This window comes from Phalaenopsis equestris, unplaced genomic scaffold, assembly GCF_001263595.1.
Source record: "Phalaenopsis equestris unplaced genomic scaffold, ASM126359v1 Scaffold000803, whole genome shotgun sequence".
Lineage (NCBI taxonomy): Eukaryota > Viridiplantae > Streptophyta > Magnoliopsida > Asparagales > Orchidaceae > Phalaenopsis > Phalaenopsis equestris.
Genome location: NW_018165243.1, coordinates 841,971 through 867,732, shown reverse-complemented (window position 1 = coordinate 867,732; position 25,762 = coordinate 841,971). Strand labels below are relative to the sequence as shown.

The window sequence follows — 25,762 nt, the reverse complement described above, 5'->3', positions numbered from 1 at the left end:
TACAATTCATAATATTATTACTCTCTAACAAACAATTAAACAGAACTGTATTGGTGCAATTGACGGTACCCACATTGATGTCCGACTACCCAACCACGAGAAGGTTCCATACATCGGCCATAGTGGTTCAACAATTTAGAATGTCATGGTTATATGTGACTTCAACATGTGTTTTACTTTTATAGCGACGGGCTGGGAAGGGAGTACACATGACAGTCGGATTCTCTCCGTTGCCACTAGGAATAGATCGCAGTGTTTCCCTCACCCCCCCCCCCCCTCCGGCTGGTTTTTCTTTCCCATTTTTTTTGTAATATTTTTAATTAACAGTGTTTTTCGTACCAGGAAAATATTTTCTAGTTAATGTCGGATATCTTATGCAAAGGGGATACTTGAAGCCCTATCCTGACACAAGATATCATCTTTCTGATTTCGAGAGAGCAAGTGACATTATCCGTGGCATAAAGGAAATGTTTAATAAACGCCACTCATCTTTAAGCAGGGTAATTGAAAGAACATTTGGGGTTTGGAAGAAGAAATGGGTCATCCTACGTGATATATCGTCGTATCCTTTCCAAAAGCAGGTGCATATTGTGGTTGCAACAATGAAACTACATTACTTCATCCGAAGACATTCCTCATGATCAGATACAGACTTCAGTATGGCTGACAATGATGCAATGCATGTGAATGTCTTCTAGCAAACTCCAGGAATTATGAGTGGGCATTCATTACCTGAGGATGATATAGACTCTAATGAATTTGGAGATCATGATAATGAATGTTTGGCTGATATGATTACTTTAAGATAGTCTATCACAGATGCTAGTTGTGGCTGCTGATCTACCAAGTTTTTCTTAATAAGATTATAGGTTTATATTCATATGCTTTTAATTTTAGTTTTTTTTTTAAATATCTTGTGCTGACATTTGGTTCTTTTGTCTTTTTTTCTCAGTTATATTAACATGACTTCTAGGATATCAGTTACGGATAGAGATATTTTGTGTTATTGTGGACTACCGTCTCCGTTGCTCATATCACGTCAGTCGTATAGCTTTGGGAGGCAGTTCTACGGTTGTGTCAAGGGTGTTTCAGCTTGTTGTGGTTTCTTCCGATGGGCTGACAGTCCCACATATTACACTGTTAACAGTCATGAGAATCAGATGTTTTCCCAGGTTGATAGTGCAGATGAGGACAAACGTAGTCAAAGTTTCAAATTAATTATTTTAATATTTCTCATCGTGATTGTATTTGTCTTTATACTTTTTTTTATTTCTTCTCGTACTCACGAGAGTGTGAGAACTGTATGTTATCTTTTGGAACTGATCTATGATGATTGTATGATTATTCACTATATGCTTCTATACTACTAATAAGCTATTATGAATAAGTTGTCTCAAACAGTTTTATCAGACAGGGGCAGAAATGTCAGTTAACCACTAATAAGCTAATATGAATAAGCTGTCCCAAACAACAAGCAAGATTATTCTGATAATCTGCAGATTATCAGAATAATCTGCTTATCAGCAGATTATAAATAAGCAGCAGCTGCGCCAAACAGACCCTTAGTACATCACTTGGAATAGCACACTCATTGACAAGCCCTTTATGTATGTCACCTTAAACTTCAACGCACAATTATAACTCCTTACTAGAAAAGCATCATTTGACATGTATTAATGGCTAGTGCCAGCCGCCAATCTACAACATTTAATGTCCATCAATATCTCAGTCTACCCTCTTATAAAAAGAATGACTAAGACAACCATCCACCCTCTTCTAATAACATCTCAACAAAAGATATCTTCTATAATTTAAAATTACTATATTATAATATTAATTATAATAAAAAAATATCATTTGTAGCATATGATTTATATTAGTCAAAATTATTATAAATGGGTTAAGTCTTGTTGTTTTTCCCTTCCATATTTTTCATATAAAATATCATCTCCTATGAGTTACTCTTAATATATTTCTATAAGCAAGAGTTTCTTAAATGTTAAAATGATGAATTCCATCTTGATGTTGCTCGTATTTTACAACAACATCCTTGATGGAATTATTTCTACGAGAATGGTCAGGTTGATCCGCCAAAACTAAATCGACGTATCAGTTTGGATTTGATGAAGTTGATTCGAAATTAACTTAGTTTTGACCTAAATATAAGTTATTTCTTATATTAAATGGTTATACTAGTTAGGTTTGAGTTCACCAGTTGAAACAGGTCGTGTTCATGTTGGATTTTCTAAACTGTTTTATATTTGAATTGTGTTTAGGTCAAGCTGGATTGGGACTGATCAATTTTTTTATTAGACCTAAATCAGACCCACAAGTCCGACTGGACACTTCTATATGCTACCATATTAGCTGGTTACAAAACCTATCAATATATTAGCCAAGCCGATTAATATGTCAACGAACATAACGTAATCAAACTAATAAAAACATCGCTACATTTCTACAAACCCTCATATCAGCTGTCGAAATATCTAGAATTTTATCGAATATAAACAACAAATGTGACCCTAATTATTATATAGAAGTTAGCTGGAAGAAGACGCCGGCCTGATGCATGCAACCATGATATGCCCATAAAGCCATTTACTGCCTTCAATTCTTAAATATAATTTCAAAAAAAAAAAAAAAAATGTTCACGTCTCCGTGAAGAAATTTCCGTGCTATTATTCCACAATCAAAACCATAATTTAATTAATATAATCTCGCAATTAAAGACACGTCGAAGCATCAGCCATCAGCAACTCTAATTAAAAAATTTAAGCAAAAAAAGAAAAGAGTTGGCTGTCGTAAACCGTGTTGTGCTGGAACAGTAGCCGTCTACCTGCCTCTCTTGCAGCTTTTCCTCCCTCTATTTAATCTCGCTCCTCTCAAAAAATCAACAAGTAGAAGAAGACAGGGGATATTAATTAGCTACCCGATGGCTTCTCACATGGTCCCCATAACAATTCTTCTCTCCCTTTCCCTCCTTCTACCTTCCTCTCTCGGTAACTCATTCAGACAACCATAGCAATGACGCAAAAGTCTATTATCGAGATCTTATACAAAGTTGCTAACAATCATTGTTGTTGGTGCAGCTGCGGTGATCTGCGAGGACTTGCCCGTAGATCTATGCGCTTTCGCAGTATCCTCAACGGGACAACGATGCCTCCTCGAAAGCTGTCGGACGACAAAAGATGGCAGCGAGAGAAGGAAATATCAGTGCAAGGCTTCAGAGGTGGTGGCGGAGAGATTGTCTGATTGGATCGAGAGTGATGAATGTGTGAGAGCTTGCGGTGCTGATCGGAGCACAACCATTGGCATCTCTTCCGCTCGATTTGCAGTTCACTGGAAAGCTCTGTTCTTCGACTTGCTATGAAAGCTGCTCCAATATCGTAGACCTTTACTTCAATCTTGCGGCAGCTGAAGGTAAGCCTAACCTCAAATTCCAAAGCTTAAAATATATATAGAAATGTTTTTGAAACGTAAAAGTAACTTTTTTTATGCTTCGGACAGGTGTTTTCCTTCCAGATCTCTGCGAGGCACGTAGATCAGACACACGCCGATCTATGGTGGAGCTGCTCAGCTCTGGGGCTGCCTCAGGTCCGACGGCGGGCGCCGGCCGAATCGACCTTTGGCGTAAATGTTTGGAATTATGGTGTTAAGAAAAAATGAGGGAGATCGAAAAGCGCGCTACTTTTTAGCTAATGAATCAAAAGGTTTAATTTTGATTATGTTTTCCCTTACTGGTTGGGGCCTCCATTTATGCCTACTTTCATCTGTCATTAATTCTGTACGAAAAATACAGTTTTATTATAATAATGGATAATTTTTGGCATGTTCATTATGTTGAATTTTATTGTGGTAGATCATTGGTGAAATTAAAGAGTTTAATATCTTGGTAATATTAGAAATCTTGAACACCCATTTAAATAAATTAAAGATGCGTGGAATCCTGATTTATCCATGAATCACGCCCAAAGAATAGATAACCCCCCTATTTAAAGAGAATGATGTACAATGTATAAATTTGCATGTTTGCTCCTATTTTAATTGGGTGTTACAGACATCTTAGGTATTTTAAATATAAAGGACTTTAGTTAGTCCATCGTTTGGCGAGGTGAGCTGAAATCAATTGGTCATGGATCGAGAAGTTTCCTGTTTTGCTGGAGACTTCTCGATCCATGACCAACTGATTCCAGCTGACCTGTCAAAAGATGGACTAACTAAAGTCATTTACATTTAACATACCTAAAATGCCCGTAACACCCAATTAAAGCAAGAGCAAACATGCAAATTTATATATTGTACCTCATTCTCTTAAAATATGGGGATTATCTAATCAGGATTCAACACATCTTTAATTTATTTAAATGGGTGTTCAAAATTTCTTGTATTGTTAAGATATTAAACTCTTTAATAACACCAATGATCTACCATAATAAAATTCAATATAATGAACATGACAAAAATTATCCATTATTATATTAAAACTGTACTTTTCGTGTAGAATTAATGTCAAATGAAAGTAAGCATAAATTGGCGCTCCCTTCTGAATCATTAGCTACAAGTAAAAAAATGCATGTATATATAATACAAGTAAATCTGTATATATGAAAAAGTAGCGCACTTTTCGATCTCCCTCATTTTTTTTCTTAGCATCATAATTCCAAACATTCAAGAAAAGTTGTTAGATCAATATAAAGACTTCACTCGGTTGGCTTGACTTTGTGATCCTTCAGACTGCTCTGTGTGATTATATTATGCCCAAAAAAACTTGGCCGTAGTTGAAGAATTCTAAAGGTGCCCTTAAGATGGCCGGTGATGCTGAGTTCTTTCCTTGAGTTGGGATGTGGTGAGAGGTAGCAGGTTAGTGCCCCTGCTTCGCTTAATTGATCTTAGTCCTTGGTTCAGATGACATATGTTTAGTTTATTTTAAAATTCAATCCAAAATTTTAGCACATAGCTCGGCTCGTTTATATCAACTAGATCTCGATCCAAGCCAAAACTCGAATCAATTTTTGAGTGATTAACGATCTTCGAGCTATATTTAATAAATTCAGTCATATGTTGTTAACGAGCTGGTGTCGGCTAAAAAAAATTTCATCCAAAATTTTGGCTTACCTCTGCTCATTTATTTCTATCCGATCTCGATTTGAGCTAAAAGTGATTGAATGGTTTGATTTGGGCTTGATTTGGTTTAGATTAGACCAATTTTTGCATCATTGGGTCTGTCTCGTAGAGTCGATCAGTTTGACTATAAGTTTCTTAAATAAGGAGCTCTAGGTGACTTTTAACCAAAGTTTGCACTTTTCTTGCTCAAAAGATAATCCCGAGATACATGTTATGCCTCAATATTTGTGTCAGATTATGAGAATTAGTTGATGGCGTATCATGTATATTTTTAAATTTAGAGCTATTGTTGATTGAGTGAATTAAGTTTATTATTCAACAATAACTTTATATATTTTCATTTGTATAAGGTGAAGAAATGAAAATCTTAATTATCCCTTTATAGAAACAAAGATTTTGTACAATACTTTCTAACATTAAGAACTATCATTTTATTCAATTTTGTATAGTTTGTTCCTTTGCTTATGAAGCATTTCAAATGTGCTAGACGAAATTGATATCATGTTATGTACAATATTATTAGATTATCCTTAATTACATTCATTTCAAGTAAAGAAGCAAAATATGATGGAGTACACAATGCGCATTAAAAATAAAAGTTTTACGTGATTTGTCATTTGTATTAAAATGATGACATTGAGAGCTTTAGTATAATATAGAAATTTATTTATAAATTCATATTTCTATTGCTAATTCATATCGAAAATTATTATAAAGATTTTTATTATTTTATTTAGACTAAATGACATATTTTGTAATTAACTATAAAGTGCTTAGGAGTAAGTTATTGTAAAATATTTATTTGAATTGAATCAAGCATCTTAACAATTGTATCTAAAGTTTAATGATGTCGTATATTTATTTGAATATGTAGAGAATATCATACATCAATGCATACATCATAATGTTGGTGAGAGTAAATTTTGTACTTTAGTACTCTACATGGATGATATTCTACTTGCAACCACTCATAAATATTTATTAAGTGATGTGAAATTAATAATTCCTCGAAGAATTTTGATACGAAAAATATGAGTGATATCTCTTATGTCATTGGCTTTAAAATACAAATAGATACATTTCAAAATCATGTAGGTTTATCTTAGAAGAACTATATCAACAAGGTATTGGAGAGATTCAGAATAAATGATTGTTCATCAAGAATTGCTCCCTTAATAGTTGGTGACAAATTAAGTTTAAGCCACTTCCGTCAACATGATTTTGAAAGAGAGGTAATGAAAATTTTTCCTTATCTTAGATTTAAAAGTCTTCCTTTTTTTCTTTGTAGAAATTTAATATAATCTTACTTAAATCTAAGGTTGTGAAAATCAAACAAGACATCGAAGTGGAATAAATAAAGGTTCAAGGTTCAATGATTAAATTGATGTTGAGCCAAAGGTTGAACCAAATAAGGCTATAAAGATTTAAATTATTTTAATATAATTTAAATAAAAGAATAATGATATTTTAATATCATTTTTATTGATTCAACAAATAATATTTTATTTTAAGATGATACTTTTAAATATTCTGAAAAATATTCTTAATAAAAATTTTAAGATATGATATTTTATCTTTTTTTTAGTTTAGATATATTATTTCTGACCATCAGATCAGAATCAAAAGACTAAAATTAAATAATATTTGGATTGGTCGGTTCTTTAAACTCAGACCAGTTTACCGATTGCCCAGTTCAATCTTGGTTCAATGCAGAAACAGTTCTGAGCTTGGACCGAATCGGTTGAATGATCGATTCATAGTTGAATTGAAAGTACCGATCAGTCCGATCCGATTTTTTAAATCATGCTTAAATTTTTATTTGGGGCAATTGCTGCTTATTAAAAAACAACTGTGAAGTTGTTGAAAAATAATCCGATACTCAAAAAACTGTATTAGTTGTTAAAATTTTTCCTTAAAAAAAAAAAAAAACATGACCGCATCTACAAAGATGTCACTGCATCTAGCCAGGAAGGGTGGGAAAACACAGTTTCAGCAGCCGCTTTTGAAAAAGTGGTCAAAACGAAGTTTACCCAAACATACAAACTGCGGCGCGGTACCGCACCACCGCTCTGAAAGGACCCTAAATCAATTAACTTAGAACCCCTAAGAATAAAAAAAACTATTGAGACTGTCTTATTAATTAGCTACGTATATGATGGATATGAAGGACAAGATAAAATTTAAGCTCATACATATTTATTGTACAATTAAACAAAATTTTGCATGCATCCCATCTTAAACTTATTGGTCAAGAGTTTATTATTTCAACCAAGAGATATTAGGTTTATGACTTTGCATGTATGGTGTGCATATATTTGCAATTAAATTAACACAAATGTCTCTCAAAATAAAAAAAGAAAACAATAGCACTTAACATGCATAGATGACATAACAGCTATCACAACATCATCTCCAATCGAAACATTAATGATAAGATTCACATAAAGCAGATCAAACATAATTTTTTCTTTGAGGAATTAAGCAAAACTGGTGAAGAAAGCGAAAAAGTTAAATATAGATTTAAACACACAAGGAAACAGCAAGAAATATTCTTTATGTGCGGCACAGAGCTCGCCTTCTTCACCGGCCATTACTTAACAGCGAAGATAAACAGCAGCAGAAGTGAAATCAGCAGAGGCAGATGCAGGTCTCCTTCCTTTGTTGCAGCTGACGGAAAACCACCAGCGCACCTATCATGGCAGGCAGCATCAGCGATGACATAATACATGCAGAGCAGGGAAATAAATCCACACAAAAACTTCAACGACATGATGTGTTCAGAAAGCAAAGTTCAGAGAAGAGTAGATGAATGAAACTAAACCTGGCCGCTTACATATATACTCACGCCAAAGTTTGCAATTAATGTGTATGATTTGTCAGGACTTGCGTTGAATCTATTTCAGGAAAGCTGGAAAGCAATGTTTTTTTATTCTGGGATAATTACATATAGACCATCAGAAACTTTGATATTTATAAATTTGATCACCCAGATGATATTTTTCAGCTACGGGACTGATATATTTACATGTGCCAAATTATTGAAAAGTTGATAGAAATTAAAAATATGGGTGGGATTATACCATGAGAGGAAAGTGGGTGGTTCATTTGTAAATAAGAAGTTTTGGGTGGTTTGTATGTGATTGCCTTGCATTCAAGATCTGAATTAGCTTTTAATTTAAAATTTAGTAATCTATATGATTTTTTTTAAATTGCAACCTACCAAACAAATAAATATTTATTTTCATAATTCAATCACACTGATAACCTCGTCAACATACAATCACAAAAAAAATAATAATAATAATAAAGAAAGAAAAAATCAGTATTCGCCAACGTATTTAATATTATTTTAGCGAGTTTTATCTTCCCAAGCGTATCCATTTGTCTTCAAAGTTTACAAAGACAGTTTTATTTTGGACTTTTATGCTTTAATTAGATCAAATATTCGCTAAAGATAATCAATTTTACTAGAAAATTTTGAATTTAAAATTTATCAAATAATATTATATATAGAGCTAAACAGGATTCATTTAAAATAATCACTAAGAAAATTGGCCTCAAATCTAAGTCAAAAGCGAGAATTTTTATTATGCTAAAATGTAGAACACATACAAACGACATTTAGGGTCAATTTGGGGCGGCTGAACCTTGCGAGGAAGTTGTATGTCTTTTTGTTTTGTGCAATTTGCAACAATTGTGCTGCAAATGACATTTTTGCTCATGTAATAACAGAAATAGTTCTGGTTGCATATTTCATATATTAAAACAGATATCAAGTTCGAATATTACATAGTAAAAACTAACACCTCACCAAACAATTTGTAACACAAGAATCAAAATTAAAAATAAAACTACTGAAATAACAAATAATATTATCATAGTATTGTTTTTAAAATTCAGGCGATTAATGTCACGAGAAAATCTCCTCCAACGAAACTATCCATGCCTATTGACGACGGAATCATCAAATTGATCCACTCACCTAAAGAAGTCACAATTATCTAATCTATTCCTTAGACAACTGTGAAATTATCTCACATAGTTATGCAGATGTCATGAAGTGAGCTGAGAACACTGCAATCCACAGTAGTATGTTTCTTAATTTCAACTCTTTAAGATAAAGATGACAAAATATTAGCTTCATCTCCTTATCCCACATGGCTGATGAAAATATTTTTTTTGACTTTACCTTGAAGACTATTAGAATGAAAAGAACCAAGTAACATAAATGTGTGGCACGCAGTATAAAGTTATCTCATAAGAATATAAAGTCACATTTAAATTTCCAAAAATCGAAAATGTAATATGAAAGAAACATATGAAATTTATTAACACTTTGCTAGCATACTCCACTACCCACACATACCTCCATCATATCATCAATATAAACACTCTACCTCCTCCAACACAAATCAACCAAACACACCATCACCACCATATTATCAAACCAGCACACCACCACCATCACCGCATCAACCCAACACATTACAACCTCCAACCCAACACAATAAACCACCACCAAACCAACAATAAACCACCACCACCACAACATCAATTTAGTATCATCACCACTCCCATGTATACACACCACCACATCCAACCCAACACACCAGCAACACACCAACACCACACCTTCAACATACCACCGCCACCACTCTCATGTACACACACCACCACCATATCAGCAACACAAACGTGTCGCTACCTCCTACCCAACACACCCCCACTCCCATCTACAACACGAACAAACCACCTCCACCACACAAAACTTCTCTGATAATCTTTGAAGCATTCTAGCACATTCTTGTTACCTTCATAGTATTTCAAGCCCTTAAATGGTCTTCAGAGGTCTCAAACTTGAGTCCTCAAACCTGAGAGCACTTAATGTCATCCAAACCCCCATTTAGCTCAGTGAAATGTTGCCTCATTTCTTCCAAAAACATCCACAAAACACCATTTAACAATTCCTCATAACCCCAATCCTAATTCATTCCCTACATTTTCCAAAGCCCAAAACCATCCTTTTATTTTATTATTATTATTATTTTGCATCAAAACATTCCATTTGAGAAAGAGGGAAACCCACCCAAACCAACCAAAATAAGAAATGAAGCATATATAAAGGCCATAAACTAGAAAAGGCTTCCCAACCTTCAGTATCCATAGAGATGAGCACATTCCAGAGGCCATAAAACCCAATTCCAACCAATCCAAAGCCCACAAATCTCAAATTCATTTATTACAGGGGCCACAAACCAAAAAATACCAAGACACAAAAAAAACATCAGAACTACAAATTGAGTATAGCAAAGATTGCAAACAACAAAAAAAATGACAGAGGATAGCAAAATCCAAAACCATTTTCATTCTAATGGAATATCAACTTTGTGGTGAGCATACCTTGGGAGATAGCCACACAATACAATTCAACCCCAATTTGCGATGATAAATGATAGAGGATATCGTGGGAGAGCGAGGGAAGAGCACCTCTTACGGCACAGAAAAGAAAGAAGAGATGGTATTAGGGCAGAGACCCGAGAGAGGTAGTAGAGACGCGAGAGAGGTCGAGAAGCGAGAGAGACAGAAACTCGAAGGAGCAAGGGCAGAAATGTAGGTGGAGGAAGGGGAAATTTAACATAACAAACGTGGACCGTGGGGTCTCACCCGCAGCCCGCATTTACAAATATGTCTTCGAAGACGCTGCTGCGCCTCCTTTTCTAAACAAACATATTTGTGGTTTGAAACCGCGTTGCAACCATTCCGTCATGCCAAACAGACTATTAATATTTGTTTGGAGCAGTTACGGCTTTTCGTAAAGCTAAGTGTAAGATTATGTGGGAAAAATAGATTCTTAGAAAGTTATTGTGCGTATTAAAAATATTTATTTTTCAAAAAATTCAAGCATCAGCTTTCTCATATCTAACTGTTTCTAAACCACAAATATTTTAAAAAGAAAAAGATAACCAAATAAAACTATGTTGATGATGAACTTAAATTCAAAGCCTACCTCAAAGAAACCATTAGTTCCCTACTTTTCACCCACTTTTTATTGAACTTGAACTTTCACATGCTTTTTTTATTAATAAAAAGGGGTTTTATATTATATCACTCTGGGAAATTAATTTGATTCATTACTTAAAAAACTATTACATTTAAAGATTAAAAATGAATATAATAATAATTACTCAATTAAAATTTATATTAAATTTAACTCAACATATTTTAATGATTATAATGAATATATAACACCATTATGTAGTGATTTATAAGATATTAAATCGCTCAATTGTTTATAAAAAGGCATAAATGTCTTAGAATTAATGATTTTATGTCCTTACAGTGACAAATGAAGTTATCATTTTTAGGGAATTACTGAGTAGATTTGTTGAGTTTAAATTTAATACCGTTGTCAATTTACATCTAATTAAGCAATATTCCTAACTATTTTAAAATACATTTTCAATTTCAAATAATTAAGCTAATTTATTTAATAATAATCTTGAAAATTATTTTATAAAAATTAAAATTGAGTTTGCATCATTAAAATTATATGTTATCACTCAAAAATAAAAAATAAAAACTATTTTTAAATAATATAATTGTCTATAAAACTACAAAGATTTATAATCAATTAAAATTATTAATTAAAAAATAGAGTAAAAATATATTAAATTATAGTTAAAGAATGTTTTGATATAAATAAAAAGAGTTTAATCTCGCCTCTAGCCCTAACATTTTATGCTTGAGTGACTAGCGTCGTCAAAATGGCTCTTTATTTGCAAACAGTGTTAGACTCTCTAAGCAAACTAGCCAAACTTGAGAAAACTTTTTTGTGTTCGAAATATAAATGAACAAAACATAAGCAGAGGTATTTTCAACAAGCGGAACACGAGCTAAGCCCGAGCTCCGCTCTTGTTCGGCTCTTTTACACTTTTAGATGTACAGCACATTTTGATAACTAATTTTTAATCAAATTGCCATTAAAGCTCTAACTTATCCAAAATAAATAAATAAATAAATAGTAGAACAGTCACGTTACTTGGTCTAACCACTGCACATGTGCCCTTAATTAAGGGCTCAGTGAGTGATAGAAAACTCTCTCGATCTACTAACTTTAATTTCTTCATCACAAAAGCAGGATCAATAATGACTTGTTTTATTATTCTTCTTATGTTCTTGCTTTCAAGCATGTGCTAATCAATGCAACCAAACTTCGAGTCTTTGTTCTCACTATGCCTTTTTTTTTTCCATTTCTTTAACCTATAGAGAGGTTCGGCTTATCATGATGTTGGTCTTGAATCTGTCGCAAGTGATAAATAGATGATATATTTTTTCATAAGTTTTTCGAGTGAAGTATTAAAATATTTCTCGACTATTTATATGAAATCGTTTTAGTCCTAAAATTTATAAAAATGGTAAAATAGTCCGCAAATTCATTTAATTGGCATCGTCATGCTAATCTTGCTCATCTCACTGAGGCTGCCGTAACACAACCTCTTCATATAACAACTCTCATGTTATCTAGTAGGAGTTGTTGGTGATTTGAAAAGAATTGAGTTATGAAGAAGTATCTGATCGGCTTCTTTGCGCATAAAATTCTATAAATTTATTGTCCATCTATTCCTTTTTATCATAGTACTTTGGATGAATCAGTCAAAGCAAGAAGCAACCTAGAAAATTGATGAAGTGATGACCGAGATCTAAAACTTGTTTTTTTCTTATCTTCCTTTTGCCCCCTGTTGCGTTTCTGAATTGCTCATTCTTTCCAGAGAAGGTGACTCTATCCTTTGTTAGATTAGTGGAGCCGGGGCAACTGTTAATCAAGGTAGCTAATTAATTACCTTTGTTATTTGTTTCCTTCCATATTAAAAGCCCGCCTGCTTCCCTACTCTCCGGCTTCTTCATTGGATTCACGAATGCCGCTCATCCCGCCTCCAGGTTGCGATTTGAACGAACTGCCTTTTTGGGGACAGAAGGAAAGTAATGGAAAATCAATTTTTGCTGGATTCTTCCTCACGCTTCCTTTAATTCCTTGATGGGCTTTTTCTATAAAAGCTACACGAGGAAGAAATTATGAAAGGCTTCTCCTTTGAGCTGATCTTAGTGAAGAGGAGAGAGAGGAGAGAGAGGAGAGAGAGAAGAGAGAGAAAGTTTTAATCGTCGAGCTGATCGATTGGTGTAATTACTTAAGCTAATAAAATTCTGTGCAGCTCTGTGAACATAGGCAATTTGACGAACCACGCAAATCCGTGTGTTTCCGCAGTTGTTTTTTGTTTTGTGATTTTTCTCAATCCAAATTTTCACTTTATTATCATCATTTTTCACAACATTTTTTTTCATCTTTGGTTTAATGTTTTTGCCTTTCCTTATTTTTTATCAATGCTTTATCGCCCCTCTGAACTAATTAGGGAGGATTCACTGAAGCCAGGGCATCACACTAACCTCTCTCTTGCCCCCTCTTATAGGCACCAAACCCTCAATATCAAAATTTCTATCTTTCTCCTCATTGTCTGAACCCTTGTGATACAATTAAGATTAGATCTAGCTGTGAAGGAGCGGTGGGATTATGATGTACAGAAACCACGAAACTCTATATGTCTCCTCCTTCTCTGTACCCTCAATCGTGATCAAAGCTAGCTGTGAAGGCAACAACGGGGTCGTAGCATACAAAGCCCACTGAAATTCCCATCTCTCACCCCTCTTCTTTTTCTTTCTCCCTCAACCCAACCGATCTAATATTGTAAGCTTCTCCCTGCCTTTTCTTTCTTTTATTTCTTTTCTTTATATTATGTTCTTTTTCTTTTCTTTTCTTTATATTATAATGCAAGACTTCTCTATTTATAGTAAATTCATTTTTAGTCATTTTATTATAACAATAATTGATTAAGTTATTTTTTTAATTATAATGGTAGTATATATATATATGAGTTTCTGTCAAGACTTTGTCGCGCGCCTATCAAACCCCAAACTAGAGGGGACTTACAGCTGACCATATATATATATATATATAAGGAATGGTCGGAGGCTATAATACGAGCCCGGACTATTCCTTATGAACCTATAATTCGAGTACCACACCCTACACTCGGGGGGAATCGAACCCCAGACCAGAGGGGACTTACAACTGACAAACAAATGCCCGACCAACTGATTTGAATGTGCAGCATATATTTTATAAGTTTAATACATTTATGTGCATAATGAACTTTTAGGATTCTCACATGTGTAAGACCTATTAGTTGACATCAAAATAACCAATATAGCATTTGGAGTGTTGTTGCCCATGTCGAAAGTAATTAACTGTTTTTTTAATAGAGAATAAATATATCATTCCTAGTTGTGGGCATTAATTCTTATTATTTATAATAGATTTCCAGTTACTTCATAGGATTACCAATCAGGTAGGATTACCAATCAGGCCCTTGATAGCTTAGTTTTCTTCTTTTGCATTTGTGATAAGTTTCAGTTATTACTCATAATGAAGGAATTAGCTATTTCATTTTATTGCTGTAAACTTTATGCTTATTTTATTAAATTCTGCAATTATAATTTTTTTTATACTTTATCATTATAAAATTGCATGTAATTTCATGTCATATCACAAATCTGTGTGAAGTAGCATATTTCTTACATATTGTACTTGTGAAAAATTTGGTATGTTTGTGTGTGAATGTATATATGTAAGTCGGGGAAACCCTTTTACATCTTGTCTTGTCGGGCCGACAGATCCACAAAGTGACGCCCCCGGAGAAAATTGTCAAGTTTCCTTATATTTGTATTGACCTTCCCAATTCAGGTTGTATATAAATTTAAATTAAATTAAAATTGAATAACATGTTAAGTTATTCACAGTATGCTTTTATCGTATTAAAAATAATCACATATCTATAATTTAGCATATATGTTTCAAAACACAAGTGATTATGTATGTATATATATATATATACTTAAAAAATAATGATATTATTTTATATGAAAATTTAATATATATGTATAATTGCTCTTATTTGTTGTTGATGTTGCATGTCTCATTTTACTTGTAGTTCATGATTTAATAAATTGTTGTTATTTATTGAGTTTGTTTTTCAAACACTCACTAATATTTTTACATAGCATATTATATTCAACCACTAGCAGGATCATATCCGCTAAAACTAACTTTAAGTTTTAAATTTCTTGTTTTATGTTATTTTTTCAGTATTTATTTTAATTATAGTATTTTTTATTTTTGAATCCAAGTAGTTCACTATTATCATTTCAATCTTGATTTAGTCGATTTTGTGATTTTCTTTCAGTTGTATAAGTGAATTATTAATTATAAAATAATATTTATATTTCTTTGTTTATTATTTTTTTATTTGACTATAATTTTTCATTTGAGAATATAAAATATGCCTCATGTCATGTATTGTGAGGGCGTGCCGTGCTGTCTTTGGACATGGGATGTGACAAATTGCAATTACTAAGAGACCAATTAGACTGAAACAAGCAACTAATAAAGACCATAAAGAAGGCGAAGTGACTTAAAGTGTTAGGCCAAGTGTTATTTTTATTTCATGGTAGATATATATATATATATATGTATATACGTATCTATATGTATGTATATATGTATATGTATGTATGTATGATATACTTTATTTCGTTTTATTTTTTATCCCCACCACAAGAAAAGTTCATAAACAAAATCATATTTATAAGCTCCATATTTTTTTGGATTCCAAGCAAAATGGTTTCTCCAGCCTTCTCAGGCTCGCTACTCCGGTAGTAAAACAAAATGCTGATTGATTTCTTCCTCCTTTCTCGATTTTGCAGAACTTTCCTCTTTGCCTAATCCTTACATGTCTCCTCTCATTCATATCAACTCTCCCAAAGATTTCATCTTTAACGTTAATCCGAATCCCATCAGTTTTCTGAAATGTATATGAAAAGAGGGAGATCAAGCCAAGATATAGAAATGGGTTCTCCGAACTCTTCCATTGTTGAAGACAGTGATGGCAGCTTTTGCTTATCTGATGCAGAAGATGAGCCATGGCATTCTTCTTCCCGTTCAAATTTCTACGAGCAACAGTCTTCATGTGTTTCCAGTCATCATCTAAGTGGAGCCTCAGAGTTGTGCAGACACTCCAGCATATCAGATTCTTCAATGGAGGTTGATTTGGAGAGCTTGATTTCAGAGGTAGAAGAAAATGTTCAGAAATCTGAAACAGATTGCCGGATTTGTCATTTAAGTTTGGAGATCTATAGTCAGGATTCCGGAGGTCCAATGGTCTTGGGTTGCTCTTGCAAACATGATCTAGCATCTGCACACAAGCAATGCGCAGAGACTTGGTTCAAGCTCAAAGGAAACAGGTTGAGTAAAATTCTTTAATTATGTTAATTAAAACCAAGACTTTGAGCTCTTATGCATAAATTACTCTTTTTGAAGTACATTTTTTTGTGTTGGTGGTGATGTTGCTCTGCTTTTATCTAATTATAATTATCTAAACTATCTTTCTGTGCGATTGTTTCAGGACATGTGAGATTTGTGGATTAACAGCTAAAAATGTGGCTGGAATTAGCGAGGCTGATCAGTCTGTTGAGCATCCAAATGAAACAAGCAGCGGCTCAGCATACGCAGCGCCTCCACCACTGCCGCCACCACAGGCCGAAACTACTAGACTTTTCTGGCAGGGTCATAACATTCTGAACTTCCTTCTGGCCTGCATGGTCTTTGCATTTGTTATCTCCTGGTTCTTTCACTTCAATCTCCCTGACTGAGTTCATATTTGTCTTATTTTATTGGTTGTGCAGTATATTTATTGCTTTATATAGCTCTATTTTTGGAGGAATTATTAGACATACATACAGATTTGTGATATTTTGATGTTATTTTAGTGAATACCATCTAATCTACACATATCTGCACCAACCTTTTTAGCAGGTAATATTCCCTCCTGTTTTCGCCTTCAGAAGTTCTCCAGCCATTCTATTGGAGAAATATATTGATCTTATGTTACTATTAATGTTTATTTGCTAAAATAATGTATTTCACTTTATTTGTTTGCAACAAAATGAACAAAATATGATGAATTGGTAGCAAAGAATTCTACTTTTTGGGTTAGCTGAGTGTTGGGATTCTGTAAGGCATACTAAGTATCTGTTTTGGATGTGTAAGAAGAATCAAACTAGTTATTAGTAAGCTTCAATCAAGGAGCAATTTTCTCAGAGTAAAGAAGATTGAAGGCTTTAAGAGAATCAGATAATTTCAGCATTAAAAGACAGCAATGTGAAGAAGCAAGAATTGATGTATACAGACGTCAAGGGCCAACTCTCATCCTATCTGTTGGTGGCTAGTTGTATTTTGTCTTTCTCGGGTTTTTCGGGTTAAATCTTAGTGTGATTCTTTTTGGTTTAACTCGATGGCATTTTATGTTTGATATTTTGTTTTGCATTTCTCAAATAGGTGTGACCATTTTTTTTTTCTGGATGTTGTTTTGATTATAAATCAATCAAAGCCCAAGTTTCTATCACAATAAGTGGTATTAGAGTAGGGGTTTCTTTCTGAAAATTTTTTATTTGAGTGGGAGCAATGATCGATGAAGCGAGGTACAAGATGAAGAAGTTCAATGAATTGAACTTTACGTTCTGGAAAAGACAAGTGGAAGATTTGTTATATAAAAAAAAATTGTATTTGTCATGATAAGGAATCACCAAACAACATGAAACAATGACTCTATAAGAATGAGAAGTGCTAGATCGAACAACCCTAAGTTTGATTTGTGTTTCACTTTCTTCATCTATTGCGTTCAACGTAATGAATGAGAAAAATACAATGGAACTCATGACGACACTAACAAGGATATATGAGAAAACTTCTATTTCAAAAAAGAGGGATCACTACTAGCATCTATGGTTCCCCAACAACTATCATCTAATCATCTTTGTCTTACCATTTTCCATTACTTGGTTATTGTTCATTGTTCTTTGAGGTTTGTGTGTGTGTGTGTGTGTATATATATATATATATATATTAAGAAAACAATATTAAATATTAAGAAAATCCCACCATTAGATCAATGTGGGCCTGCTCCTGCTAAGACGTAATATCATCTCTCCACCAGTTGTTTTAATTAGCATTTAAGATCCATTTTTACACTTAAATGCCATGGCTCAAGCATGCTCACATGATATAACTTGAGAAACTTCCTCTATTCTAAAATAAATAAATATTTGTAACGATCACGTACTTACAATATTTACAATTAGCTTTATTTTTGTTTTTGCTAGCCAATTCTCAAAGGCATAGAAAAATAATTAGAATCATAGGATCTGTGCCGGCCAGAGTAATTTACATTATATTTAAATTTATAAAGCTCCACTATTCTCTATAATTGAAGAATATGTGATTATAAAATCATGAATAGCTGTTGCTTCAGTATTGGTTGAATTATAATGATTAAGAATTAAAAAACTATTAGATAATAAATTTATTCATTTTTCATCAGAATATTTCTAAAATGATAGCTGGTGATGTTTAAAGGTTTCTTATATCAATGCCAAATCTTTAATATTATATTAAAAATATCACTATTACTCAAGATATTGAAAATTAGGCCAGACATTGAACCCGAAGAGGAAGAGTTTCAATATTGGCTGAAAAGGATGACATCATAAGCATAAAAATGTATTAAATATAACTTAAATGACATAATAATGTCGTAGTATGTCTACTATAAAAAATATATCATGAAATATAAATCATATGTGAACTTAAACAACTAATTTAAATGACTTTCAAAAATAAGACTAGCAAGCAAGTATTATAATACGAAAAAAATCTCTCTAAAAGAGCATTAAAAATTAAACTTTTTCAACGGTTGGACCGCCGGCTACAGTCGGTTCATTCTGATTCAATGTTGGGATGGTTTTTAAGCCACCCGAAACCAGACTTACGGTTGATTCACGGTTTAACCGGTCAAATTGGCCGGTTTGGTCAGCTTTCTAAACCTTGTTATTACTTTAAAAAATTGAAATGCAAGATTTAAGATATCAAAATATTATATATATATATAATATATATGAAAATAAATAGATAAGCGTACATTAGGAAAACGATTCACATGAATATTGAGGAGATACAACTGACAAAAGGACAAAAAAGTGTGGTTAAAAAGGCACACAAATGGAAGACCTAAGAGTCCGCATGAAGAAGACTAAAGGGTCACCCACCAAAGAAATACCAAATGACCTACTTGACTAGGTGTAGCCCCTTGAACCAGGGCTAAAGGTCGACCGAATGCTCAACATCGCTATTACTTGACAAGGCTCTATCTTTATACTCGTGAATTCATAGATTAGTATTTTTCTCCTACTATTTTTTTGAATCATCTATGTGTGTTTGATTTTCGTACAATATTGAAGTGTAAAATTATTACTTTATCACCGAAAATCTCCAGCATGCAATGAGAATATTTTTAGTTTTTTTTTTTTTAATTCAAGTTTGAATATAAATTTAACAACAGTAAAATCAGATTTAAAAAAGTACTAATAATTTTTAGTGCAATTACCTAACAATTAAATTAATTACTGTGACTTTAATTACTCTTGCATAATTGCTTTGTAGAAATTAAGTGGTTTAAGCAACATTGGTCCAGCTAAACTAACTCAACCCTCACACTCTTCGCATTCTTTAATTCTGTAATTATCTGTCATCGCTCAAAATTATATATATAATCTCTTTTTGGGTTAATTAAATCATAAACTCTTATACATTTAAATATAAAAAATCTCAAAAACTATATAATAAAAATCAAATCTGTCATTCATTAAATTAAATGAAGGTTTATAGATATACCACTTAATTTCTATACATTTACATATCTAACATTGAAATTTTAATTTTTACAAATGTGTCATCTTATTTATATATATAAATATGTATTTTATATTTGATTCGATATGAATGATTTAGCGGTAATATAAATATAAAACGTAAGCTTTAGATATAAATTATGTAAATACATAAAATATAGGTGGTTTTTATGTAAATGTCAATATTTGCCCGTGGGCAGCGACTTCCCGATTAATCGTTAATAGTGACGTATGAAAAATTGCCAAGGAGAGACGCGTCCCGTGAAGGATAAGAAAACGGAGCATCACGGCCGTCCGTTTCCTCCACCGGCAAAATCATAGCCACCGTCAGATAAAAAAGATGCCGCATCCGAGGAGCCGCACATGGCCGAGTTGACTCACTACCAAGTGACTCACTAGAGTATAATTCTAATTTAATTTAGTGAACAATTAAAATATATCAAAAGATTAATAAATTTTACACTAATTCAATCATCTCTCTATTAATCTCTTCAAAAATCACTTTTTTATATATAAAGGATGAATTAAATTAAATTATTTCTACTGAATTTTAATTGGTGATTTACATAAATACCAGATAATTCTTATATATTTACATTTGTACCATATTAATTCATATATATATATATATATATATATATATATACATATGTACCATGTTAACGATCTGAGTGATATAATATATATTTAAATATATTACAATTATCTAGTAGTGATATAATTTCCATAAAAAAATATTGAAATTAGAATTAAAATAAATAGAAGAATCCTAAGATCTGGACGGAACAACTTCACCCTCTTGGGGGTGCCCACTGGTCATCAGCATTGTGCTGCAAAAATAAACAAATACAACAAAGGCGATCAGTTTCTGTTGGAAGCTTGCGAAGGAGAAAGAACAGAGTAGAAGAAAATGGTGGGTGATCAAGATCGGGGTAGCTCTTGACTTCTCCAAGGGAAGCATTAGGGCACTTCAATGGGGGATCGACAACCTTCTCGACAGAGGAGACACTCTTTTCATCATCCATGTCCGATCAAACAAGTCCGACGAGTCACACAACAGCCCTGGCCAACATTCCGGATCACGTACGCTCTCTTCAATCTTTGCTTTTCCGTGTTTTTTTTTTTTTTTTTTTTTTTTTTAACCACATCAAGAATTGATTGAATGCTACTCAAAATCTATCTGCGAGCACCAGCACTGATACCACTATCAGAGTTTCGGGAACCTGAGATTATGAAGAAATATGATGTGCATTGCAACATTGAAGTGCTTGATTTGCTCGACACTGCTTCAAGACAGAAGGAGGTTACTATTTGGCCTCATATTCGTTCCTCTTTACTTTTTTTTTTTTTTGTGGTGAATTTTTTTGATGTCGTGATTATGAAGCAGGCCAACATCGTGGTGAAGATTTATTGGGGAGACGCGAGGGAGAAGCTATGTGATGCTGTTGAGGATCTGAAGCTGGACTCGCTTATCATGGGAAGCAGGGGCCATGGACTGCTTCGGAGGTATCTGCATATCTTAATCCGTATTATTTCAGATGTATCTTCTGACTATTATTTGCGTATTTGGATAAGATTTGGTTTTTTTTTAATATTTTTTAATAGAATTTGTTTATGATATTCATGTAATATTTATTGCAGAAATTATCATCTCCTGGTGTTTGTGTGTCTGCCGTTCTTTTGTCAAAATTCACCAGTGTTTTCTTTGCTATGTGGGGGCTCAATTCTCTGGTTTAATTGTGTTATGAATCCAATTTTCTGATGCATGGATGATTAGATATCCAGATTTTTTGGCTAAATCTACCTTCTCTGATATCAGATGCGGCTTTCGATCTGAGATTTTCACCTTGTTTCTGTTGAAAATCTGCACCGCCAACCACTTGGAAAAATGAAGAAAAGGAAAAAGGAAAGAAACAAAAAGAGTTGTGATCAAGAACACACACGATCTTTACGCGGTTCGCTCCGTAGGACCTACATCCACAAGAGAGAAATTAACCATCAAGCACTAAGACAATAAAGAGATTTACATTTTTACATTGAGAGATGAGCTCTCATCTTGCCATAATTTCTCTCTTGAATCAACTCAATACAAGATCTCCAAGATGTTCTCCTCAATCTCTTGAAGTCTATCCTCTTCTTTCTCTAATCAACTGATTTTTTTTCCTTCTCTTCAAACCCTCTCTACATATATCGTCATTATTTATAACTAATGAGTTATCCTCATTTAGACCGGTCTTCTTTCTTAACAACAGGTGATACAATTGCAATTATGTCAATTCCTTAGTTTGTAATTGTTAGTCAACGTGTCAATTCTCCACTTTGACTACCAATTACAAATCTCCATAATAGAGATTCCCTCCACCTATTAGCCCTTGGTTGAGTTCACTAAGTCCAGACAGTAGCTGAACTTAACTGTAGGTAGCATCTTTTTGAGTATGTCAGTTTTAGATTGAACAATATTAGAGAAGTTACTAATCACATTTCTTCCGATTAGAGAATATAGGTCATTTTTTCTAGCTCCTCTCGTGATGATAAAAGAACATTTAGTTACTCTAATGCATTCATTTTTCGCCTTAACAGAATAGCCACTTGATTCCAACATATCTAAAGAAGTCAGATTCCTTTTGAGTTTTAATATGTACATGACATTTTGTAGTATTTGTTCAGCTCTATCAAAATTTCTTATCCTGGTCATCCCACTACCAACAACCCTGCGAGCTTTGTTGTCTTCAAGCAGTACTGATCCATTGTTGACCAGTTGGAGTGTCTCAAACCAATCACATATGAAAGGAGCAGCCTGAATCAAGAATCCACTCTTAGCTTGATTCAGACTTAGTAATTACCAAAGCATCAGCTGAATCGTAGTCATCAAAGGCTACACTTGTTTCTCCTGATTCTTTAGGCTTTTCTTGAAATTATTTCTTCTTATCCAGACAATTCTTCTTTAGTGACATTTCTTATGGCAATGGTAACACTTGTGAGGTTCATTTGATGACTGATTTCTGTTCTTCTTTCCTTGTCTCGATCTTGATCTGTTATGATCGTTTCTTGAATCTTTCTTGTTCGATATTCCTCTAACGAAAAGACCATCTCCTCTGGTTTCTTCGTTTATGTCATGTTTCTTTTAAAGTTCTTTGGTTCTAATTAGCGATTGAACCTCTTCTGATGAAATTGTTTGCACCCTTCCATAGAGCATTGCATCTTTGAAGTGTCATAACTCTTGGGAATGGAGTTTAACAACAGCAGTGCATTGTCCTCTTCATCTATCTTGATGTCGATATTTTCAAGATTGTCTATGATCTTGTTGAACTCATCAGTTTGCTCTGAAACTGATTTGTCTTGTGCATTTTGAAAGAGTACAGACATTGTTTCAATAAGAGTCTATTGGCTAGAGATTTAATGTTGAGCAGTTCAAGTTTGGCCCAAAGCGCTTGAGCCGTCGTCTCTCTCGACACTTTTCTGAGAACTTTGTCACCCAAGCTCAAGATTATTAAGCTATGAGCCATGTCCATGATGTCTTTCTTCTCTTTCTCGGACATCTCGGCCGACAATGCCTTAGGACCTTGCAATGATTCGACGATCCCTTGCTACACCAATAGAGCTCTCTTCTTGACTCTCCACAAGCTGAAATCATTCTTTCCGGTGCATATCTTGATGTCAAATTTGGCGGTTCCCATTGTCGTGGGTTCGATTCCCACATTCGACGCCAGTTGTTGAAAATCAGCACCGCCAATCACCTGGACAGTCGAAGAAAAAGAAAAAGAAAAGTACTAAAAGAAAAAAATTGCGATCAAGAGCACGCATAAATTTTACGTGGTTCGGTCCATAGGAACTACATTCACGGAAGAGAAATCAACCATCAATCACTAAGGCAATAAAGAAGATTTACATAGCTTTTTTTCATTGAGTTATGAGCTCTCATCTTGCCATAATTTCTCTCTCAAATCAACTCGATACAAAATCTCCAAGTTGCTCTCCTCAATTTCTTGAAGTCTATCATCTTCTTTCTCTAACCAACTAATTTTCTTTTCTTCTCTTGAAACTATCTCTACATATATCCTCATTATTTATAACTAATGAGCTATCCTCATGTAGACCGATCTACCAATCAGAAGTCTTCTTTCCTTCTTTAACAATAGGCGATTGAAATACAATTATGTCATTGTCTTAGTTTGTAATTGTGAGTCATCGTGATAGTTTCGATACTAACCTGACTGCAATTTTTTAGTTATACTGATAAAAAAACTTTTCTTAATTGCTTCTACGAAGAATCATAGTCTCAGATTAGGCACCTCTTAGCATGATCAAATAAAAATAGGGGGCCTCACATACACATCACACATTGTTTATGTATTTACATATCTGACACCTAAACTTTAATGTTTACGTATATAATACTTAAATCTTTAACATCACATTAAAATTCCACTATCATTGATTTTTCAAAAGTGAAACATGCCTTTCCATGCATGCGTTTTCATGAATTTATGATGATTCAATGTCGTACAAGTAAATATCAATGTTTAGGTGTTCAATGTGTAAAAATATAAAACTTATGGTGTGTCTATGTAAATTCTGCATAAAAATATTCATGATTTAGCTACAAGATGTATTCATATTTTCAAATCAAATTATGGAGGCGCCTAACAGTATTGAGTTCAATCCAATAATAGATGGTTGAAAAATATATTGGCGTGGAAATACCAAGTTTAGGCTCTGTTTCACAGGCTTAAACCTTTGGGATTAAAATGGTTTTGAGCACACTTTGTTTCACACTCTCCAACACAAAACCAGTACATAGTATCAGTCTTACAAGCGTAGGTTGGTTGGTTAAAACTTTGTGGCACTCCTTGAAGCCGATGCTTCTTTTTTCTCATCAAACCTTATTTTATAAAGACATCAGTGATTAATGTCATTGAAAGAGTACAAGCATGGATTAAGTTGTCCCTAAGCGAGAATTTAGGACATTTAAGTATGTTCACTCCTTTAGCATGGCTTTTGTAGCCTGATGAACATTGTTCAGCAAGGAAAACATTACATATATACCAAACATTTACACTCACGTTAATAGTATCCTTGTGCTATGGTTTTGATTTTGAAAGGACTAGGAGCGGAAATATGATCATATGACTTTAGAAGAGCGTGAAACATGATGGACTTATGTCTTCATTTGACATTTTTTTGCTATGATGTGCTATGTTGTGTTGTCCAAGTAAAATAGATGCCTACTTAATGAAATATGCTAAGGATTGTTAACAAATGTTGATTCAGAATTTGTAATTTTAATTCAATCTTCTAATTTTAATTAACAAATTAGAAAAGAAAGCCAGTTGGGATAAAGCTAGTGATGGTAATGAATTGATATGATAGCTAAAATCTAAGAAACTTATTTTGGTGAAGCTATGTAAGGTTCATTGATGTTGTTACAATTTTCATGAAATTAGTTTTAGAATTGTTGTGGGGAAAACAAACTTGTTGAAGTTGAGCTTGGGCAAGCTCATACTCGGCCCGTGTTTGACTTGCATGTAATTAGCTTGCATTCAAAATTTGCTCGCGTTTGAAATTACTTGTGAACAACCTGTTTGAGTTCGGCTCGATTTATATTTTTTATTCGTGTTTGGCTCATGTCAACTCGAAATTGGCTTGTTGGAATTAAAAATAAAAAAAAATTAATTAAAGCAAAAAAAAATCTATATAGCTCTTTGAGTAAAAAAATTATTTCTTTAATAAATTATTTAAAATAACAATCATCATTTATTATAAACCCTAAACCCTAATATAT

General features: G+C 33.4%; 2 protein-coding genes and 1 pseudogene across 2 annotated transcripts in view; all 3 read left to right on the top strand.

Annotated features, from left to right (window-relative positions):
• Nucleotides 1–2,822: 2,822 nt before the first annotated feature.
• Nucleotides 2,823–13,163, top strand: LOC110031356 (annotated as a pseudogene).
• Nucleotides 13,164–13,511: 348 nt separating this feature from the next.
• Nucleotides 13,512–17,028, top strand: LOC110031381. Its single transcript, XM_020734551.1, has 3 exons — nt 13,512–13,867; nt 15,943–16,479; nt 16,641–17,028. Exons 2-3 carry the CDS (start codon nt 16,046–16,048, stop codon nt 16,885–16,887), a joined length of 681 nt encoding a protein of 226 aa, XP_020590210.1. The 5' UTR covers nt 13,512–13,867; nt 15,943–16,045; the 3' UTR covers nt 16,888–17,028.
• Nucleotides 17,029–20,790: 3,762 nt separating this feature from the next.
• LOC110031338 (universal stress protein PHOS34-like) overlaps nt 20,791–25,762 on the top strand; it is a 13,485-nt gene continuing 8,513 nt past the window's right edge. Inside the window, exons 1-3 of the mRNA XM_020734487.1 lie at nt 20,791–21,063; nt 21,174–21,283; nt 21,368–21,486. Coding sequence (XP_020590146.1) covers nt 21,212–21,283; nt 21,368–21,486 — 191 coding nt within the window. The 5' untranslated portion in view covers nt 20,791–21,063; nt 21,174–21,211. The remainder of the gene's footprint in view (nt 21,064–21,173; nt 21,284–21,367; nt 21,487–25,762) is intronic.

Bases quoted from the DNA above. Each gene is read 5' to 3' on its own strand.
- LOC110031381 (XM_020734551.1), top strand. From the start codon at position 16,046: ATGTATATGAAAAGAGGGAGATCAAGCCAAGATATAGAAATGGGTTCT. The intron at 16,480-16,640 runs GTTGAGTAAAAT...CGATTGTTTCAG, and splicing joins TTCAAGCTCAAAGGAAACAG to GACATGTGAGATTTGTGGAT.